The following is an 18,464-nucleotide window of genomic DNA, read 5'->3' on the forward strand; positions in this document are numbered from 1 at the left end:
AAAATGAAGGAAAGCTCTCAGGGATTTGGAGTGAGTCAGGTTATGGATTAAAAATCGGAAGCAGCCATTGGACACTGCTTCTGTAAGTGACCTAGATTGTAGCTATTATTATTAGTACTGAGACTATTACAAATAATACAGTTGTCTAATAATAAAGACAATATTTCAGTAATCATCACACTCTGGAGCAGAATTCTAATGTTGTTGCCGGTAGACATCATGCAGGAAATTTAAAATCACTAGATATTAAAAATAAAGAAATAAATAAATGAAAGATTACCTCATTAGCCACTACTTTTACAATTTATGAGAACATCTGGACTATGGAATTTAAATTCAGCATCATTCTAATGGTTGTATTAAAGTGTCCTTGACTTGTTCACCATACAGAAAGCTGATTGTGCTCTGTTTGAAACATTGTACAAAACAGCATTTGAGTGTTGTAAAGAAGAGACCACTGGCTTTTTATGAGTCACTGTTTTTCTTCCTAATACACACACACACGCACACACACAGGCACACACACACAAAAGTAATCTATAATCACCACTACTGTAAGTATTAATAGATTAGTGCTAGTCATAATTTGTTGTTCATATTGAAATAGACACAGTGCCCATAATAATAGCTACAACTTAGATCAATTATGCTGGCCGGAGTGGCCGAGCGGTTCTAGGCGCTACAGTCTGGACCCACGCGACCGCTACGGTCACGGGTTCGAATCCTGCCTTGGGCATGGATGTGTGTGATGTCCTTAGGTTAGTTAGGTTTAAGTAGTTCTAAGTTCTAGGGGTCTGATGACCTCAGAAGTTAAGTCCAATAGTGCTCAGAGCCATTTGAAGATCAATTATTGTCTCAAAATGTATATTTCAGGATAAGTTTTCATTGATTGATTCAGAGAAGTACATACGGAAGGCATTTGTATATTTATAATCAATATCTATGTAAAAATATGATTTAGCACCCCTGAAACTGTGACACACAAGCTAGACCTAAAACTGTTAAAATAATGTGTTAAATGTAGGAATATTATAAAGAATTTACAGATGAGACACTTTCTCAAATGCTATACTGTCTGTTGGATCTCGACACAGAGCAGTTAACATTTTCATTTTTCAATGTACAAAACAAAATGGTTGAAAAAAGTGTTTAAAGAAAAAACAAAGAGAATTTTGATTACAGATATGTAAAACCTACAAAACAAGTTGATAATTTATTGGAGCAAAGATAATGGCATTTTGTTTCTATTCAAAAAATTTCAAATTCATCTCAAATTTTTAAAAAATTACTTAAAGAACATCATGTCCACCTGAAATAACTCCAGCAGTAAGTAACTGCAAGCACAACTAGACAAGTGAAGAAATTATAAAAACTAATTGTAATTTATGTGTGAATAATCAATGTTATTTAAAAGTTAAAATAATAAAACAGTTGAATGGAAAGTAAGATAAACCCAAAACTTCAATTACTATTTGATGAAAGATGAACAACAGTGGCATTTTCTTCTGCATGGTGTGTCTTAGAGAATTTTCAAAAACTATCTTAGCTAATATCTTGCACAGTTTAATTATATAATTAATAAAATGCATTTGAACACTATTTTTTATCATTTTTATACCTACCTTGTTTTTTCCCCCAACTGTCCTCCAGATGAGTGCTACAAATGCTGGTGAGGGACCTAGAGGCTGTGTGTCAGTTCTGTAGGTGATGTTGGCACGTGGTGAAGGAATGAACAATTGGGACATTGAATGAGTCATGGATGTAATTTTTCAGTTCTGAAATGTGAAATGCCTAAACTCACTGAAATCAAAACAAATGTGGGTAAATGCCAGTACTGTAAAAATTATGACGTGTGTTTTGGAACAACAGTGGTGTAATCCTTACCCACTGTCAAGCGCACTGTGGTGACAGATGTAAGCCACTATGATATTTTGAAAAACAAGCTCCTTATAGCATGGTAAGAAAAATGGCCAGAACAGGTTGCACATGTGGTCTTTCACCAACACAATGGACCTGAACGTCCAGTGAATAAAACACAGGAGATTCTATGTGAAAACAATTTTCAAGTGCTTTATCATAGTCTTTACCCAGGTCATCTGGCCCTGTTAATTTTTTTCTCGCTCCGATAATGACACATATAGTGTCCCCTCATCCTTCTGCTGTGTGCTGCTTTGCATCAGTAATTTTTAATGATCAGAACAGGTTTCTAAAGAAGTGTTTGCAGTCGCCATGTAATACTCATGTCAGCATTGTGAAAAGTGCTTGCAGTGAATACATTCATTATTTCAGAGACAGGAAAAAATTTGGAGTGTGTCCCTTCTGTAAATAGGAGCTAGAAGAATTGCAAAATAACTGTAAAACTTGTAAAGCATCTTTGTAACAGCATATTTCTTGTGGAAACAGTTATGTCCATTCAAGCAGTCAAGATACAAATGTGGCTACTTTGTCATACTTGTATCTACTTTTAGTTCATTGGTTCATTGTGAATATGATAAAGTTGCTTACTTCTGTGTATTGTGATGCCATTTCTTCAAAATTATGAGATGCTTCTATGCACCAGAATTAAAGTGCTCAACACATTGGTCTTGTTGTGCTGCTTGTAGGGTACGTAGTTTGCTCACACACAAGCTGAGGATACTATGTTTATTCCAACAAGCATCCATTAATTGCTACCCAGTGTGTAACATGGAGAGACAGGTGTATCACAAAGGGAAAATCTCCAGGAGCTGAAAGTATGTAATTTATGCAGAACCAAACTACAGCCTACAATGTTTACTCCATCTTTTGCATCATCCTGAAAAATATAATTAAAAAGTGTACGTTTATACAGAAACAACATACTGATGCAACCATTGTAATGAATATTTGCAAATGTTCCTGTGCAAAGAATCTGTCTGGTGTAAGTTTAAGACCAAATCTATCAGTGAGAGGGAATGGCACAAAGTATATAAGAGAAGGCTTAAAACCATATCCTGAATTCCAGAATGAGATTCTCACTCTGCAGCGGAGTGTGTGCTGATATGAAACTTCCTGGCAGATTAAAACTGTGTGCCCAACCGAGACTCGAACTCGGGACCTTTGCCTTTCGCAGGCAAGTGCTCTACCATCTGAGCTACTAAAGCACGACTCACGCCCGGTACTCACAGCTTTACTTCTGCCAGTATCTTGTCTCCCACCTTCCAAACTTTACAGAAGCTCTCCTGTGAAACTTGCAGAACTAGCACTCCTGAAAGAAAGGATACTGCGGAGACATGGCTTAGCCACAGCCTGGGGGATGTTTCCAGAATGAGATTTTCACTCTGCAGCGGAGTGTGCACTGATGTGAAACTTCCTGGCAGATTAAAACTGTGTGCCCGACCAAGACTCGAACTCGGGACCTTTGCCTTTCGCGGGCAAGTGCTCTACCATCTGAGCTACCGAAGCACGACTCACGCCCGGTACTCACAGCTTTGCTTCTGCCAGTATCTCGTCTCCCACCTTCCAAACTTTACAGAAGCTCTCCTGCGAACCTTGCAGAACTAGCACTCCTGAAAGAAAGACTATTGCGGAGACATGGCTTAGCCACAGCCTGGGGGATGTTTGGAGGGTGGGAGACGAGATACTGGCAGAAGTAAAGCTGTGAGTACCAGGCGTGAGTCATGCTTCGGTAGCTCAGATGGTAGAGCACTTGCCCGTGAAAGGCAAAGGTCCCGAGTTCGAGTCTCGGTTGGCCACACAGTTTTAATCTGCCAGGAAGTTTCATATCAACGCACACTCCGCTGCAGAGTGAAAATCTCATTCTGGAAACATCCCCCAGGCTGTGGCTAAGCCATGTCTCCGCAATATCCTTTCTTTCAGGAGTGCTAGTTCTGCAAGGTTCGCAGGAGAGCTTCTGTAAAGTTTGGAAGGTGGGAGACGAGATATTGGCAGAAGTAAAGCTGTGAGTACTGGGCGTGAGTCGTGCTTCGGTAGCTCAGATGGTAGAGCACTTGCCCGCGAAAGGCAAAGGTCCCGAGTTCGAGTCTCGGTCGGGCACACAGTTTTAATCTGCCAGGAAGTTTCATATCCCGAATTATCAGAAAACAGAACAGTAGTAGGTGATTTGAGGCTTTCCCGGCATGTATACTGTTTTAAAGGGTTCTTGGGTGTCCAGCCAGATACTATCATCATGGCCATGATATTACAGTGAATAACTATTCCTCCATCATCAAGTGATGCTGATGCAGTGGTCTGTCTGCTCTCTGCCATTAGTATATATTCCTCGCAGATCTAGGAATGATTCTGTGAGCCAATGGCATGTTGCGTGTCCGGTGATAGGGGAAGCGGAGGCTGCAGTAGGTGTTGGTGGTGGGCCCGGTGTGTCTCTTCGGGGGCCATGGCGTAATGATCTCGTGTCCCCTTGCACCATTGCTCCTTGGTAGAGCTTAATGCTGGTTTCCAGGCCTCACTGAGTTGGTAACCAGTGTCCTTATTGACGAGGTTGTCTGTTACGCAAATTTCTGTGGCCTCTTTGAAGATGCAGACTCAGTAGTAATTTGTGAAGGCCAGTGCTTTTGTTAAGTCATAGTTTGATGTGTGTGCAGTGTTTAGGCAAAGTTCTGCTTGAGCAGATTGGCTTGGTTGGCCTAGGCGTGTTTAGTATTGGTGTTCTTTGCATCAATCTTCCACTGTATGAACTGTTGGCCAATATAGGATTTGCCACAGCCACATAGAATTTCGTATATGCCCATTTTCTTGAGACCGACATAGTCTTTCATCGTTCCTAATAAGACATGCATCTTAGCCAGTGGTCAGAAGCCTGTGTCGATTGTGTGGCGCCTCAGTAGCCTCCCTACTTTGGACAACACAATGCCTGCAAAAGGTAAAAATGGCAGGCATTCTTTCTATTCATCCATCTCTTTTTCATCTTGATACCTACTGCATTTCTGTTTTGGAAGGTCCTTTGTATTTGGGGGTTGGTGTATCTTTCTTGCAGAACACAGTCTGCAGGTGTTTGAGTTCCGTTGATAGGTTCTGTTCATCCAAGATCGTATGTACTCTGTGTATCAAGGTGTTCAACACTCTGTTTAGCTGACCCAGATGGTGGCAGATCGAAGCACCATAGAGATACAAGTCAATGTGTGTGGCATTAGAGTACACACTGTGAGCTAGCGAGCCATCTGACCTGCACTGCACCAGGACATCAAGAAAGGGTATTTTCCATCTTTCTCAATTTCCATAGTGAACTGTATGCTATTATGGATGAATTTAGATATTGTAGAAATATTTTTAGTTGATCCCTACCTGGCCAGATTACAAATGCGTTGTCGACACACATTGGAAGAAACATACAGGATTCAGTTTGGCAGTTTCAGGGCTACTTCTTCGAAACTCTCCTTCAATAGGTTGACTACCACTGGAGAGAGAGGTCTCCCCATGGCCACTCTGTCGGTCTGCTCGTAGTATTGGCCATTAAAGACAGAGTATATCAATAGTAACACATGCCTGAAAAGTGTCAGTTCTGCCCCGAATTTCTCACTGATTAAATTGACAGAATCTTCCAGGGGGACTCGTGTCACTATTTACTGTGATGTATGGTCAGTCATCATATAGTCCTGCTATTAATTTCCAAGCAGCTCCTTAGTCACTCACAGAAGGTCAATAAAGACCATAGGATTTTCTACACACATTGCCTGGTATATTAAATTTTAAATCCTGCAAAGATTAGAGGAGATACATCAAAATGAGTAATATACTCTGTTAATATAAAATTGTGGCTAATAAGGGGAGCAGTATTCTATAATTAGCAGGTTTTTGCCTGAGAAATAAATTATATTTACAGAACTAGCCTTTTCCCCACAGCTTCACCTGCGTATGCATTTGACACATGTATTGAATATACTTCTCCCCCCCCCCCCCCCCCCCCCGCCTCACACTCTCTGTGTCTATCTCTTTGTGACCACCTGTAACTCCTATTTCCTCCTCCCCACTCTCTCTGTCTCTTCATTTCCGCACCACCTCTCTCTGGCCATATCTTCCTCCCCCTCTCTCTGACTGCATCGTACTTCCCCTCACTCTTTCCATCTCTGCCGTCCCCTCTACACCTTCCACCATCCTCATGAAGCCCCCCATCCTCCCCTCTCTCTGTCTATTTCCTCCTCCCCATTGCCCTGTACACCCCGTCCTCTATCCATCTTAATCTGTCCCCGGCCACACTCATCAGCACTTGTAGCCCCTGTGATACAGCTCAACAAAAGGCTGATGTGCTCCCATAACACACCTCTGCTGCTAGGCAGGCTACACATCAGGGGGTTGAAAATCACTTCTTTGTCCCTGACATACAAGTCACCATGTAAAGGAAGACCAATACTACTACCACACAACTGCCTGTCACGCAGGGCAGCCTACATGTTGGGGCCTGGAAAATCATTTCTTGCCCCCTGGTATGTAGGTTGCCCTGCAAAGCAAGTTGATTCGCCAGCCTGTTCTGTTCCCAAACAAAATGCCTGTCATGCAGGGTAACCTATATGACAGGGGCTATAAAAACTCATTTTCACCTGGATCTCCACACATATTCTCCTATTGGAGCTAGGAGGTTATAAACACCACAGTACTGATACTCGTGAGACTTGCTGTTTCTTTGTTAAATTTGGTTGAAATTGATCCAGGGCTTTCAGAGGAGATTCTGGACATACACACCTATACAAAGCTAATGATCAGTGACATCCAGTTTAAATTATCGGTTTGTTCTTCATGAACCCTTCCACCAACTAGTAAAAGTATCAGGTTAATATTTAGCTTTTTTCCAGTGCACCTAGTTTCTTGTTCACAATGTTTTGTCTTTCAGTCAATTGAAGAGTTTCATTCCCATATACTGGGGAGTCTGAAGACACAATTTTCACCATTGAACAAGAAGCATGAAATTCATTATTTCCTGTACTTTATAAATGAACACAATGATTTTCAGAATAAGTCTCATTTGCTGTAAAAGGAGATGATTGGCTCATAGACCTATAGGAAGTGGAATTTTTAAAATTCAAGGTTTTTAAGTAATGGGCAGTATGAATACTTTGGATGTGCTGAACATTGTTTCTGATTACTTTTTTGTGGAGCTTCAGTATTCTTTATATGTAGCTAGTGCTTCTCTCAAAAACTTTGCCATACCTAATTAGTGATTTAAAAATCACTGTGGTGTGCAATTTCCTGTCTATCCAGACCAGTGGCACTAAATAGTAAGCACGCTGAACAAAAAAAGTAGTCTCCCTGTGGAGAGATCAGACTAAAACTATGTAAATCCACCTCTAGGCTTGATAATGGCCTCAAATTGGCGTGGAAGAGAGCCTACAAGTTTCTTCAGGTAGATGATATCCATCTGAACCCTCTCAGTAATGATTAGATCCTTAATACTGGGCATTTTAGTGGACAAGTCGAGGTGCGATAAGGTACCCGAGTGTTTGCCAAACCAAGAATGCCTGTATGCAGGCCTGTGAACACAGCTATTGTCATCTTGTAAGGTAGGGCTGTCCATAGTACATTTACCATGAAGGTGTAAAAGGAGAAGCAGCACAAGTTGAAATAAACATCTTGGTGTATTTTCAAGCAAATCTGAATGAGTGGGCTCAATTCATGGGTGATGTCTGCCCCTGCCCCCCCCCCCCCCCCCAAAAAAAAAAAAAAAAAAAAAAAAAAATCACCACCATCAAACCATCTACAGCCGCAACAACACCTTTCACATGCTGTGGTGTAAATACCTTATTGATCCTTTAGTGCATTCTCTGCACTTTATTGTGTGAAAAAGACACAAAATTGTGATTTGTGACCTCACTACATTCGGTTACACTCTCCAGTTTGCGTTTTGTTTGGCCTATTGAAAGCAGAGTGGTGACTTGTCTTTAAAATTGGGAATTCTCAAGGGTACTGAATTTATTGGAAATCTTGGGGAATTATGAAAGGCTTACTACATTCTGAGAGACTCTTGGGGGGGTAGAACTGTTTGTTGACGTAAAGAAATGTTTTGAGCTTTTGTTACAAATCACTCTGAGATTCTGATTAAAAAATAATTAGTCTTGGGTAATGTAAGGAAACACAAAGAAGGGCACTCTACTTCTGTGATGTTTGTTGCTTGATCACTGGTAGCTCTGAAGAATTAGAGTTGAGCAAATCAGTTGATATAATCTGCCTCTCTGAGCATCATGTGACCACTGGTATAGATATGTTAAATGTTACACGATTCAAGATAGCTTCTTACTTCTGTAGAGAAAATGTGTGACACAGGAAAGGTTGTCACATCTGTCAGAAACTGTTTTGATTTTAAGAATATTGATATTAATAAATTGAAGCTTGTGCAGCAGTAGTAGTATTTATAAGAAGCCCTTTATAATAGTAAATATATACAGATCAGATTCAGGCAGCTTTAACATCTTCATAAAAAATCTGGAATCTCTGTTGTCCCATCTCACACTAAAAAAACAAGGAATTACTTGTTGCTGGTGATTTTCATGTAAATTTATTGAAAAGCTCTGTCAGTGAACAGTTATTACAATCTTATCATTCAATTTTGTTCCTAATTTGAACTTTGCAACTAGGATATGTAAATGTTCTGAGACTGCTATTGATAATATCTTCATAGACAAATCTAGGCAAAAAAGTCATATTACAAAACCAATAGTAAATGGGCTATGGTCATGACATGCAGCACTTGTGTTGAATGTTGAAACTTGTCATGATAAAAAATCTATAAAATCCAAGTACAGAAGGGCAATAAAGCAGTCATGAACTGAATAGATGTTAACAATACATCTGACTCAAATGGAAAATACAAAGCATTCATTAATACAGTTACTTCTACTTCTGAAAATTGTTTTCCCTTAAAGGTAACTCAAATCACACAAAAGTCAAAAAATAAACCGTGGATTACACAAGGAATAAAGATATCATGTGGTACAAAAAGGAGACTGTATCTACTGTCCAGGAGCAACTCTGACGTCAGCATTGTAATGCACTACAAAGAACACTGCAAAATATCGAAGGAAATAATCCAGAAATTCAAGCAGCCTTATTATGAGAAAAAGATAATTACATAGGGCAACAAAATAAAAACTGTATGGAATATAGTAAAGACAGACAGGTGGGGCCAAAAAGGAAGAGGAAAAAATAGCTCTAAAAATAATTGAGACTTAATTAACAAGTGCATGTAGTGTTGCAAACCTCTTAAACAAGTACTTAATTTCTGTTACTGACAGCTTGGGGTTATCAGGTTCAGTGAACATTGCAATGGAGTATCTTTGAACATTGCTATGGAGTATCTGAGACCAACCTTTAAAAATAACTTCAGTAAAATGGAAATGACACTCACATCTCCCAAAGAAGTAGCATCCATCATAAAATCCTTAAAATCTAAGTATTCTAGTGGGTATGATGACTTGTCAATGAAGTTAATCAAAGAGTGCTCATGCGAGTTGAGTTCTATCTTTAGTTATTTGTGTCATCAATCTATCAGTGGAACATTTCCAGGCTGGCTAAGATATGCTGAAGTTAAGCCTCTGTACAAGAAGGGGGATAAAGTGATACCATCAAACTATCAACCAATTTCACTTTTGTTAGATTTCTCAAAAATATTTGAAAAGGTTGTGTTAAAGTGTCTCCTTAAGCATCTGACAGCAAATAATATATTATCCAAGTGGGTTTCTCAAGGGTCCTGATATAGAGAAAGCTATTTCCACTACAGTGGGAATGTATTTAATTCAGTAGATAATAAATTCTAGGCTACTGCCATTTTCTGTGACCTGTCAAAAGCCTCTGACTGTGTGAACCATATCATTCTCTTAAGTAAATTAGAATATTATGGCATTACTGGCAATGCCGCGAAGTGGTTTGAGTCTTGCCTAACTAACAGGAAACAAAAGGTGTCGTTGAGAAATTCCTGTGCAGTAAGCAGTCTGTCTTCATCTGATTGGGAACTAATTACATGTGGTATTCCTCCAGGTTCCATCGTGGGTCTGTTGCTTTTTCTTGTGTACATTAATGATCTCTCATCTGTTACATTGCCAGATGCTAAATTAATTTTGTTTGCAGATGGCACAAACATTGCAATATGCAGCAAGTCAAATACAGATTTACAAATAGTTGCTAATCAAATCTTCACTGACATTAATAAACGGTTTAAAGCTAATTCACTGTCATTAAACTTTGAAAAGACCCACTATATGCAGTTCAGAACCTGTAATAGATTTCCTTCCAGCATGTTTATAACACATGAAGACATGCAGATCGAAGAGGTTGACAGTGTTAAATTTCTGGGATTATTACTCGATAATAAATTCAGTTGGGAAGGGCATATCACAGAATTGCTTAAGCACCTAAACATGTCTGTATTTACAGAGAGAATGATGTCAGATGTAGGAGATATAAATATATAAAAAACAACCTTGCATACCTTGCTTACTTTCATTCTATGTCATTGTTGTTGTTGTTGTTGTTGTGGTCTTCAGTCCTGAGACTGGTTTGATGCAGCTCTCCATGCTACTCTATCCTGTGCAAGCTTCTTCATCTCCCAGTACCTACTGCAACCTACATCCTTCTGAATCTGCTTAGTGTATTCATCTCTTAGTCTCCCTCTACGATTTTTACCCTCCACGGTGCCCTCCAATGCTAAATTTGTGATCCCTTGATGCCTCAAAACATGTCCTACCAACCGATCCCTTCTTCTAGTCAAGTTGTGCCAGAAACTTCTCTTCTCCCCAATCCTATTCAATACCTCCTCATTAGTTACGTGATCTACCCACCTTATCTTCAGCATTCTTCTGTAGCACCACATTTCGAAAGCTTCTATTCTCTTCTTGTCCAAACTAGTTATCGTCCATGTTTCACTTTCATACATGGCTACACTCCATACAAATACTTTCAGAAACGACTTCCTGACACTTAAATATATACTCGATGTTAACAAATTTCTCTTCTTGAGAAACGCTTTCCTTGCCATTGCCAGTCTACATTTTATATCCTCTCTACTTTGACCATCATCAGTTATTTTACTCCCTAAATAGTAAAACTCCTTTACTACTTTAAGTGTCTCATTTCCTAATCTAATTCCCTCAGCATCACCCGACTTAATTTGACTACATTCCATTATCCTCGTTTTGCTTTTGTTGATGTTCATCTTATATCCTCCTTTCAAGACACTGTCCATTCCGTTCAACTGCTCTTCCAAGTCCTTTGCTGTCTCTGACAGAATTACAATGTCATCGGCGAACCTCAAAGTTTTTACTTCTTGTCCATGAATTTTAATACCTACTCCGAATTTTTCCTTTGTTTCCTTTACTGCTTGCTCAATATACAGATTGAATAACATTGGGGAGAGGCTACAACCCTGTCTCACTCCTTTCCCAACCACTGCTTCCCTTTCATGCCCCTCGACTCTTATAACTGCCATCTGGTTTCTGTACAAATTGTAAATAGCCTTTCACTCCCTGTATTTTACCCCTGCCACCTTCAGAATTTGAAAGAGAGTATTCCAGTTAACGTTGTCAAATGCTTTCTCTAAGTCTACAAATGCTAGAAACGTAGGTTTGCCTTTTCTTAATCTTTCTTCTAACATAAGTTGTAAGGTCAGTATTGCCTCACGTGTTCCAACATTTCTATGTCATATGGGATCATATTCTGGGGTAACTCATCAAACCGAGAAAAAGTTTTCGCATGCAAAAGTGTGTAATAAGAATCATTTGTGGTGTAAATTCAAGAACATCATGTAGAAACCTGTTCAAGGAACTTTGTATTCTAACCACTGCTTCTTATTATATTTATTCCTTAATGAAATTTGTTGCAAGTGATATATCTCTGTTTCCAACCAATAGCTCAATGCAGAGGATCAGTATTAAGAATGAGAACACTCTACATAAAAACCTAAAATCACTTACCTTGTTCCAAAAACGAGTCCAATATTCAGTAACATACGTTTTCAATAAAATTCGAGAAACCATTAAATACGTGGTTTCAGATAAAGCACAGTTTAAACAGAGTTTGAAAAACTCTTTAATAGGCAACTCCTTCTACTCTACAGATGAATATCTCAACAGAGTCTTAGATTTCAGTTTTGACAGCACTTGGCCACAACAATGAGGATTAGGTATTTTGTATATGATAAATTTCTTAAAAGTGCATATCAATGTTTTATTCTGACAACGTCTTAATTCTGTAAATATTAGCAGTTCCAACTCTCCTGACAAATAACTAGGGTAGTAAGTATTATATTCAGATGTTTTATGTTTTTTATGTTATAAAACTTCCTGGCAGATTAAAACTGTGTGCTGGACGGAGACTCGAACTCGGGACCTTTGCCTTTCGCGGGCAAGTGCTCTGCCAACTGATCTACCCAAGCACAACTCTCTGACATGTTCCACACCCACGAGAATCAATCTAATTTTTTGGGTCTATGAACAAAAATTGAATCTAATCTATTTGAGAATCCTTATTACTGTCTGTGAGTCGTTGGACTCCAGCTCCCCTTCCCTTACATGACTGTGAGTGTGATGGAGTGCAGCATGCACACGAGAATATGTTTGTAGCTGTAAATTCGACATTAGCACAAAGGCAAGAGTAGGTTACTTAATTTTGTAGAAAATATTAATATGGATCCAAATTTGAAGACAAATTTATTGTAGTTTAGCATTGAATGTTAAGGCTTCAGTTCGTTTTTAGTAATTTCACTGCAAATTAGTATCTTGCTGACATTCCTGCAGTGTCGTGCTTCAAGTTAACAGTGATCACAGTATGAAGAGTGTTCAGTTCCAAACGTAATGTGTTGTTGCTGTCAGACTCTATTGACATTGTATTCCCATGTCAACAGTTAAAAGCTTATTGCTGTAAGGATTTTTAATACATTTGAGGTTATTGCACATGATGTGGTATTACTGAAGAACTGGACCATATTTAAGGCAAAAATTAATGAAAGAATTGGTAACAACCAGCAGCAAATAGCCCACATATAACCGAAGAAAAGAGCCCTATGCCAGGGTGAGACAGTAAAGTCATATACACAATGAACTTGAATATGATGGAAGCTGCAAAGTTTCACACCTGATGAACAGTATAGTAGAAGATGTCTATTAAATGCTTCTTTTGAAGAGAACATCATCAAATGTGCCAGCCTGTCAAGGCAATGGACCAGAAGGGAGTGAGTCAAAAGACAGTTGACAGACATTCAAATGTTGTGTTACTGGTAGTTATGGATGAAAGTCAGGACTGCACATTCCTAATATGGCAAACAATAATGGACGAGATATAATGTTTTATGACCTATGTTCATGTGGAATCTAGTATCTTGGCAGTAGTAGCATTGAATGCCAAATTCTATCGAGGAGGTAGCATTGCTACTTTAAGAAGAGGTTCATTATTCATTGGCAGTGATCTTTCCAAGGCAGAACAACATTTGGGAGGGGCCCTGGAATGACACAGACACAACTAACTTCATTGCCAATTTGATCTCTTTGCAAAAGAGCAAATATTTGGACAATAGATGACAACATGTAAGGATGTTCCATTTGTGACATGCTAATCATATAATAAATGATAAGAAAGAAAGAAAGAAAGAAAGAAGGAAAGAAGAAGAATGTTTGACATTTATCACACGACTACAGATCAAACAACAATGTAGTTCTATGTGTGCCACGCAGCTGTAGGTGACTGCAGCGAACCTGTAAGGCAAAGCTCAAGAATGCTCACCAACATACTTCAATTATTCTCTATCTCCATGCACAGGTTCCAGCCATTTGCCCAGCTTCCAAAATCAGGAAAACTAAATAAGGTGACCATATATGGAGGCGAGGCTGTCACAGATGAAAATCCTCCATGCGGTTGTTGTTAAGATTTTTGGCAACTACATTCAGATCACAACTACTACTAACCCATACATGAACTATTATCCATTTCATAACAATTGATCCTGACTTTGAGCTTGTATTCTGGTTACTTTGCATGACTAACGTTGATGTGTTGTTCCTTGCTGGAATTGTGGAAATTTCTACTTTGACTTAGTGTGTAACTATTCCATTTCAGTTGAAATGGGGACAACGTACATGGAAATATTTAATAGACAGTGTGCTGTTTCAAGCATTTTTTGAGGAGTCATAGATGTCGACTGTAATTACGAGAAAAATTTCCTTTGCACAATGTAAAGATGCAATCAGATTCTATTTGCAGGTGGATTTTCATTATTTTCTGATTAGACATTTCATTGCTGTAGTGTCATGCGCAAGATGCTGTGATTGAGTTTACTGTTGTAGCTATTGCAGTGGAGAAAGCAAGTGTGTAATGCATGAACTTTTGTTCGTTACACCATATTTCATTCCTAATGAAAACTCTCTGTATTAGTCAGTTAAGTGTTTGTAAGGCAGTTGCATTTGCAATGTATGCAAGGCTGTGGGCATAGTCATTATACCTGCATGCCTCCACTGTTATAATGCATGGATAAGTGCCTATTTACCAGCGAAAAATGGCAATTTCGTAGTCACATTGCAATACAGCATTGCTGTGTTCAGTGGTTGTTGCAAGCAGCGAGCAACAGTATAGTATGTTGGAAGTGAAAGCTTGATATACAAGCAGCTATCTATAAATGAACAATGAAATGCAGTGTACATTTTAACAGTAAATAAAAAATTAATTAGCTTGAATAAATTGTGCGTGAAAGAATGATGAATTAAGTAAAATATACCTTAATTGCTTTTGCTGCTGACTGAGGTCTCGTTGTTGCTATTCAGTAGTTGGTTGGAAATGGATTGGATTGGTAAACGTGGCATCTTGCCATCTTTTTGTTGTATTCTAAATCTCTGTAGCCATGTCATTGTCAATTGGTGGTGAATTAATAAATGGCCAGAAAGTTACTGGACTTCTCTCTTCTTTAATTGTGTTACTGATAGACTGAATATATCTCTTCTGTAAGTTCCATAAAACCTGTTACAGAGAGAGAGAGATCCATATCAGAGAAACTAAAGTCCATCCTGAAACTGTGGATTGATGTTTTGTGATGTTAGGGACTGACACTACATTCATGTGTAATTATTATCTCTAACATTTGTAATTTTTCAATGTTTTTACTCTATAATTGATGGAATATTCTAATTTGCTGTGACATTTTATGTATGTGTAAATAGGACCACTCTCTACTTTGTATGTGCCTTAGTGTGGCTCAAAAAACATGCTTTCACCACAGAGTGTTAGTTTTTGTTTATGACTCTGCTCTCATAACTGGTACTTGATTCCAAATTGTCGATGATCGTATGAACGGGCTGGTGAAAGAAACTACCAAACCATGGGAGTCATTTTCTGTTACTATATGTTGTGCTGCTTCAGAGTCAAGAACATAAACACAATAACATAAAATAATTTATATAGTAGACAGTTCTTTGGAGTGGTGGAAATGGAACTACTTGTTACAAGCATGTTGTGCACTGTGATCACATTAATCCTTTCTACATGGTTATGGGTTTACACTTTCTTCTGCCACCCTCTTTATATAGATCTCATTTTAGTTTATAAGAGTATGAAGTAACATTTCTTGCATTTTATACTTGGTACTGCTACTGAATTCCAACATCCATGTTAACCATGGTGTAGTTATCTTGAGAGCCTATGAAATTTGTTAGAGTGCTTGATAATTCCAGTACAGCTTTGTGACTGAGTAGCAACTAAAATTGTGTTGAACCTCTGTCTTCTATGATGCATGAAAGGGCTTCCATGAAATATGTGTGGACAATGGCTTGCTCTTTACTGTACTGTTGTTTAAACACAAAGCTGATATGATATTACATAGATATATTTTTGTGTTCTTTGGAGTAAGAACCTTGTAGTTGGAAATAAACAGTGTTTCCTTTATGGAATCATTACATGAAGACAAGATTTGCCAATCCTGCTACTAGAGTGTGTTGAGTGTGGGTGTGCTGAGTGTAGTGTTGCTGTGCATGTGTACTTAAATCAACTGCCAACTGTATCAGAGTGGGCTGGCCCCTAGAGGCTACCTGTAGGAAGCATGCACGTGGCACTGTTCCCACTGCACTGTCTACTGGAGACTCAACCCTTATATGCATGAAATTGACTCAGTCTCTCAGTTGCTCTGTGTATCACTTACGTTACATCTTCTGTATGATTCTGGTGTCTTGTTACATGACCAAGCGAGGTGGCGCAGTGGTTGTTAGCACACTGGACTCGCATTTGGGAGGATGATGGTTCAGTCCTGTGTCCGACCATCCTGATTTAGGTTTTTTGCAATTTCCCTAAATTGCTTCAGGCAAATACTGGAATGGTTCCTTTGAAAGAGTGCGGCCGACTTCCTACCCTAACCTTTCCTAATCCGATGAGACCGATGACCTCGCAGTTTGGTCTCCTCCCCAAAATCAACCCAACCCAACCCTCTTGTTACAAGAGGTTTATTTATGTGATTGTTCGTAGGTTTATGAATAAAGCCATTTTTGAGTTATTTGGATCAGTTTTGTGTATTAGTTGATTATTACAGGTTTCATCATATGGTCTCATAAAGTTGCATTATTTAACCTTGTAAGTTAAAGCTACTTGCAGTTACTGCATATTACTCTCATTATTAGCTGCAATTCCGTAAGTTCTAATCAACTGTCTGACAACTATATACGTCAGACCATATACCGTACCGTGTCAATTTCTGTGCAAAAACTTTTCTTCATAAATGTTCATATCATCTCTGGAAAGCTGTATTTTTTCCCTGCAATGCCTTTCGCAGATGACTTGTATGTAGGAGAAAAAAACAAAAAAAAACTTCTCAAGTGTTCAGATGCTGAAATGAAAATTCTTATGAAGGCTATTATTAGTAAATTATTCCTCATGAGGTTTTGCAAAGGAAACTTTAAGTTAAAACTTCCTGGCAGATAAAAACCGTATGCTAGACCGAGATTCAAACTCCGGACCTTTGCCTTTCCTGGGAAAGTGCTCTACCACCTAAGGCAAAGGCCCTGAGTTTGAATCTCAGTCAGACACACAGTTTTAGTCAGCCAGGAAGTTTCATATCAGCACACATTCCACTGCAGAATGAAAATCTCATTCTGGAAACTTTAAGTTACTGATGGCAGTTATTATTGTTCAGTGTGACAGTATACTCTAATGATTTCAGTATATAGTAACTGTCTGCTAGTGTACTGAAGATTTATTATTATGTTGCCTATTGATGATAATTATGAGCAACAATTTTGAAAAGTTTTTTCTTGTTGCAGAAAAATTAGCAGAAGCTACAAGAAAATATGCTAATTTGCGAAGTGAACTTAGTGAGGCACAGGAAGATGAATTTCATGGTAAACAGAGTTTCTTGCGGCGTGGACCAAATATCCTTCGCAAAAGAAATGTTCCTGCACGAAAGACTCAGGAACTTAAACTTGCATTCAGTGAGTTTTACCTGAGTCTTATTTTATTGCAAAACTACCAGAATCTAAATTTCACTGGTTTCCGCAAGATTTTAAAGAAACATGACAAGGTGGGTGGTTCTGATAATGCACTAATCTCCTCTATTGTTTTGGGATAAAAGAGAGGTGTCTTAAATATGAGCACATCTTTTTACTAATTATGTACTATCTTTTCTGTGCTGACCTATATCCATCTCTCTCGATCTTTTGCCTGTTATTATTTACATTTCATTTCCATCTGTGGCCTTTGACTTATTTTCAACTTTAGTTTTTGTCATTGAACTTTTTATTACTTCTAGCTAATATTTTATAGAATATTGAACTAGGATTTCAAACATTTTTTTCAACTCTCTTCTACTAATGTATGTTTCATTTAATTTTTTCAACTTCACTGTTTTTTCTTGCTGAAGGAATGGCTTAAACAGTTAAATTTATCACTTGTGTATCTGTCAGCTGTGTTGTTCTTGTTTCAGGTGTTTGTAAAAAGATATTCATCCCAAATAGAACATAGGTTCCATTTTTATTATTTTATTGTTAATTAAAAAATTGGTATTTTCTGTATGGAAGCACACTACCAGTTATTAAATGTTTTTTTTATTTTTTCTTGCCATAGCTTCTGTCTGTTGATGTTGGTGCTAAATGGCGTGCAGAAAATGTGGAAACTTCCCATTTTTATACAAACAAGGATATTGATCGCCTTATACGGGAGACAGAAGCAGTTGTTACACAGGATCTTGAGGGAGGTGATAGGCAGAGAGCTATGAAAAGGCTCAGAGTTCCTCCCCTTGGGGAGCAACAGAGCCCTTGGACAACATTTAAAGTAGGGCTTTTCTCAGGCTCATTTATGATACTTCTCATTGCTGTCATACTTTCAGGTTTGTAATAATAATAATAATAATAATAATAGCAATATTAATTGTTATTTGAATTTATAATTATATTGAACACAATGCTCGTGCGTAACAGCCAACCCTAATGTACATAATACTTGCTGCAGTACTTTGATAAAGAATGGACGGAGGAAGGAAGAATGTGTCTTACCAGCCACTGGTACTGAATCATTTGAATGTGTGTCATGGTAGAAGAAAG

At 38.4% G+C, this 18,464-nt stretch overlaps 1 protein-coding gene across 1 annotated transcript in view; it reads left to right on the plus strand.

The window, feature by feature from the left end:
* The window catches only part of LOC126483690 (xenotropic and polytropic retrovirus receptor 1), a 111,449-nt gene that overhangs the window by 14,829 nt on the left and 78,156 nt on the right, over nt 1-18,464 (plus strand). The window contains exons 3-4 of the mRNA XM_050106778.1: nt 17,190-17,446; nt 17,989-18,250. Of these exons, the coding sequence (XP_049962735.1) occupies nt 17,190-17,446; nt 17,989-18,250 (519 nt within the window). The remainder of the gene's footprint in view (nt 1-17,189; nt 17,447-17,988; nt 18,251-18,464) is intronic.

Source organism: Schistocerca serialis, chromosome 1, assembly GCF_023864345.2.
Source record: "Schistocerca serialis cubense isolate TAMUIC-IGC-003099 chromosome 1, iqSchSeri2.2, whole genome shotgun sequence".
In the NCBI taxonomy this organism is placed as follows: domain Eukaryota; kingdom Metazoa; phylum Arthropoda; class Insecta; order Orthoptera; family Acrididae; genus Schistocerca; species Schistocerca serialis.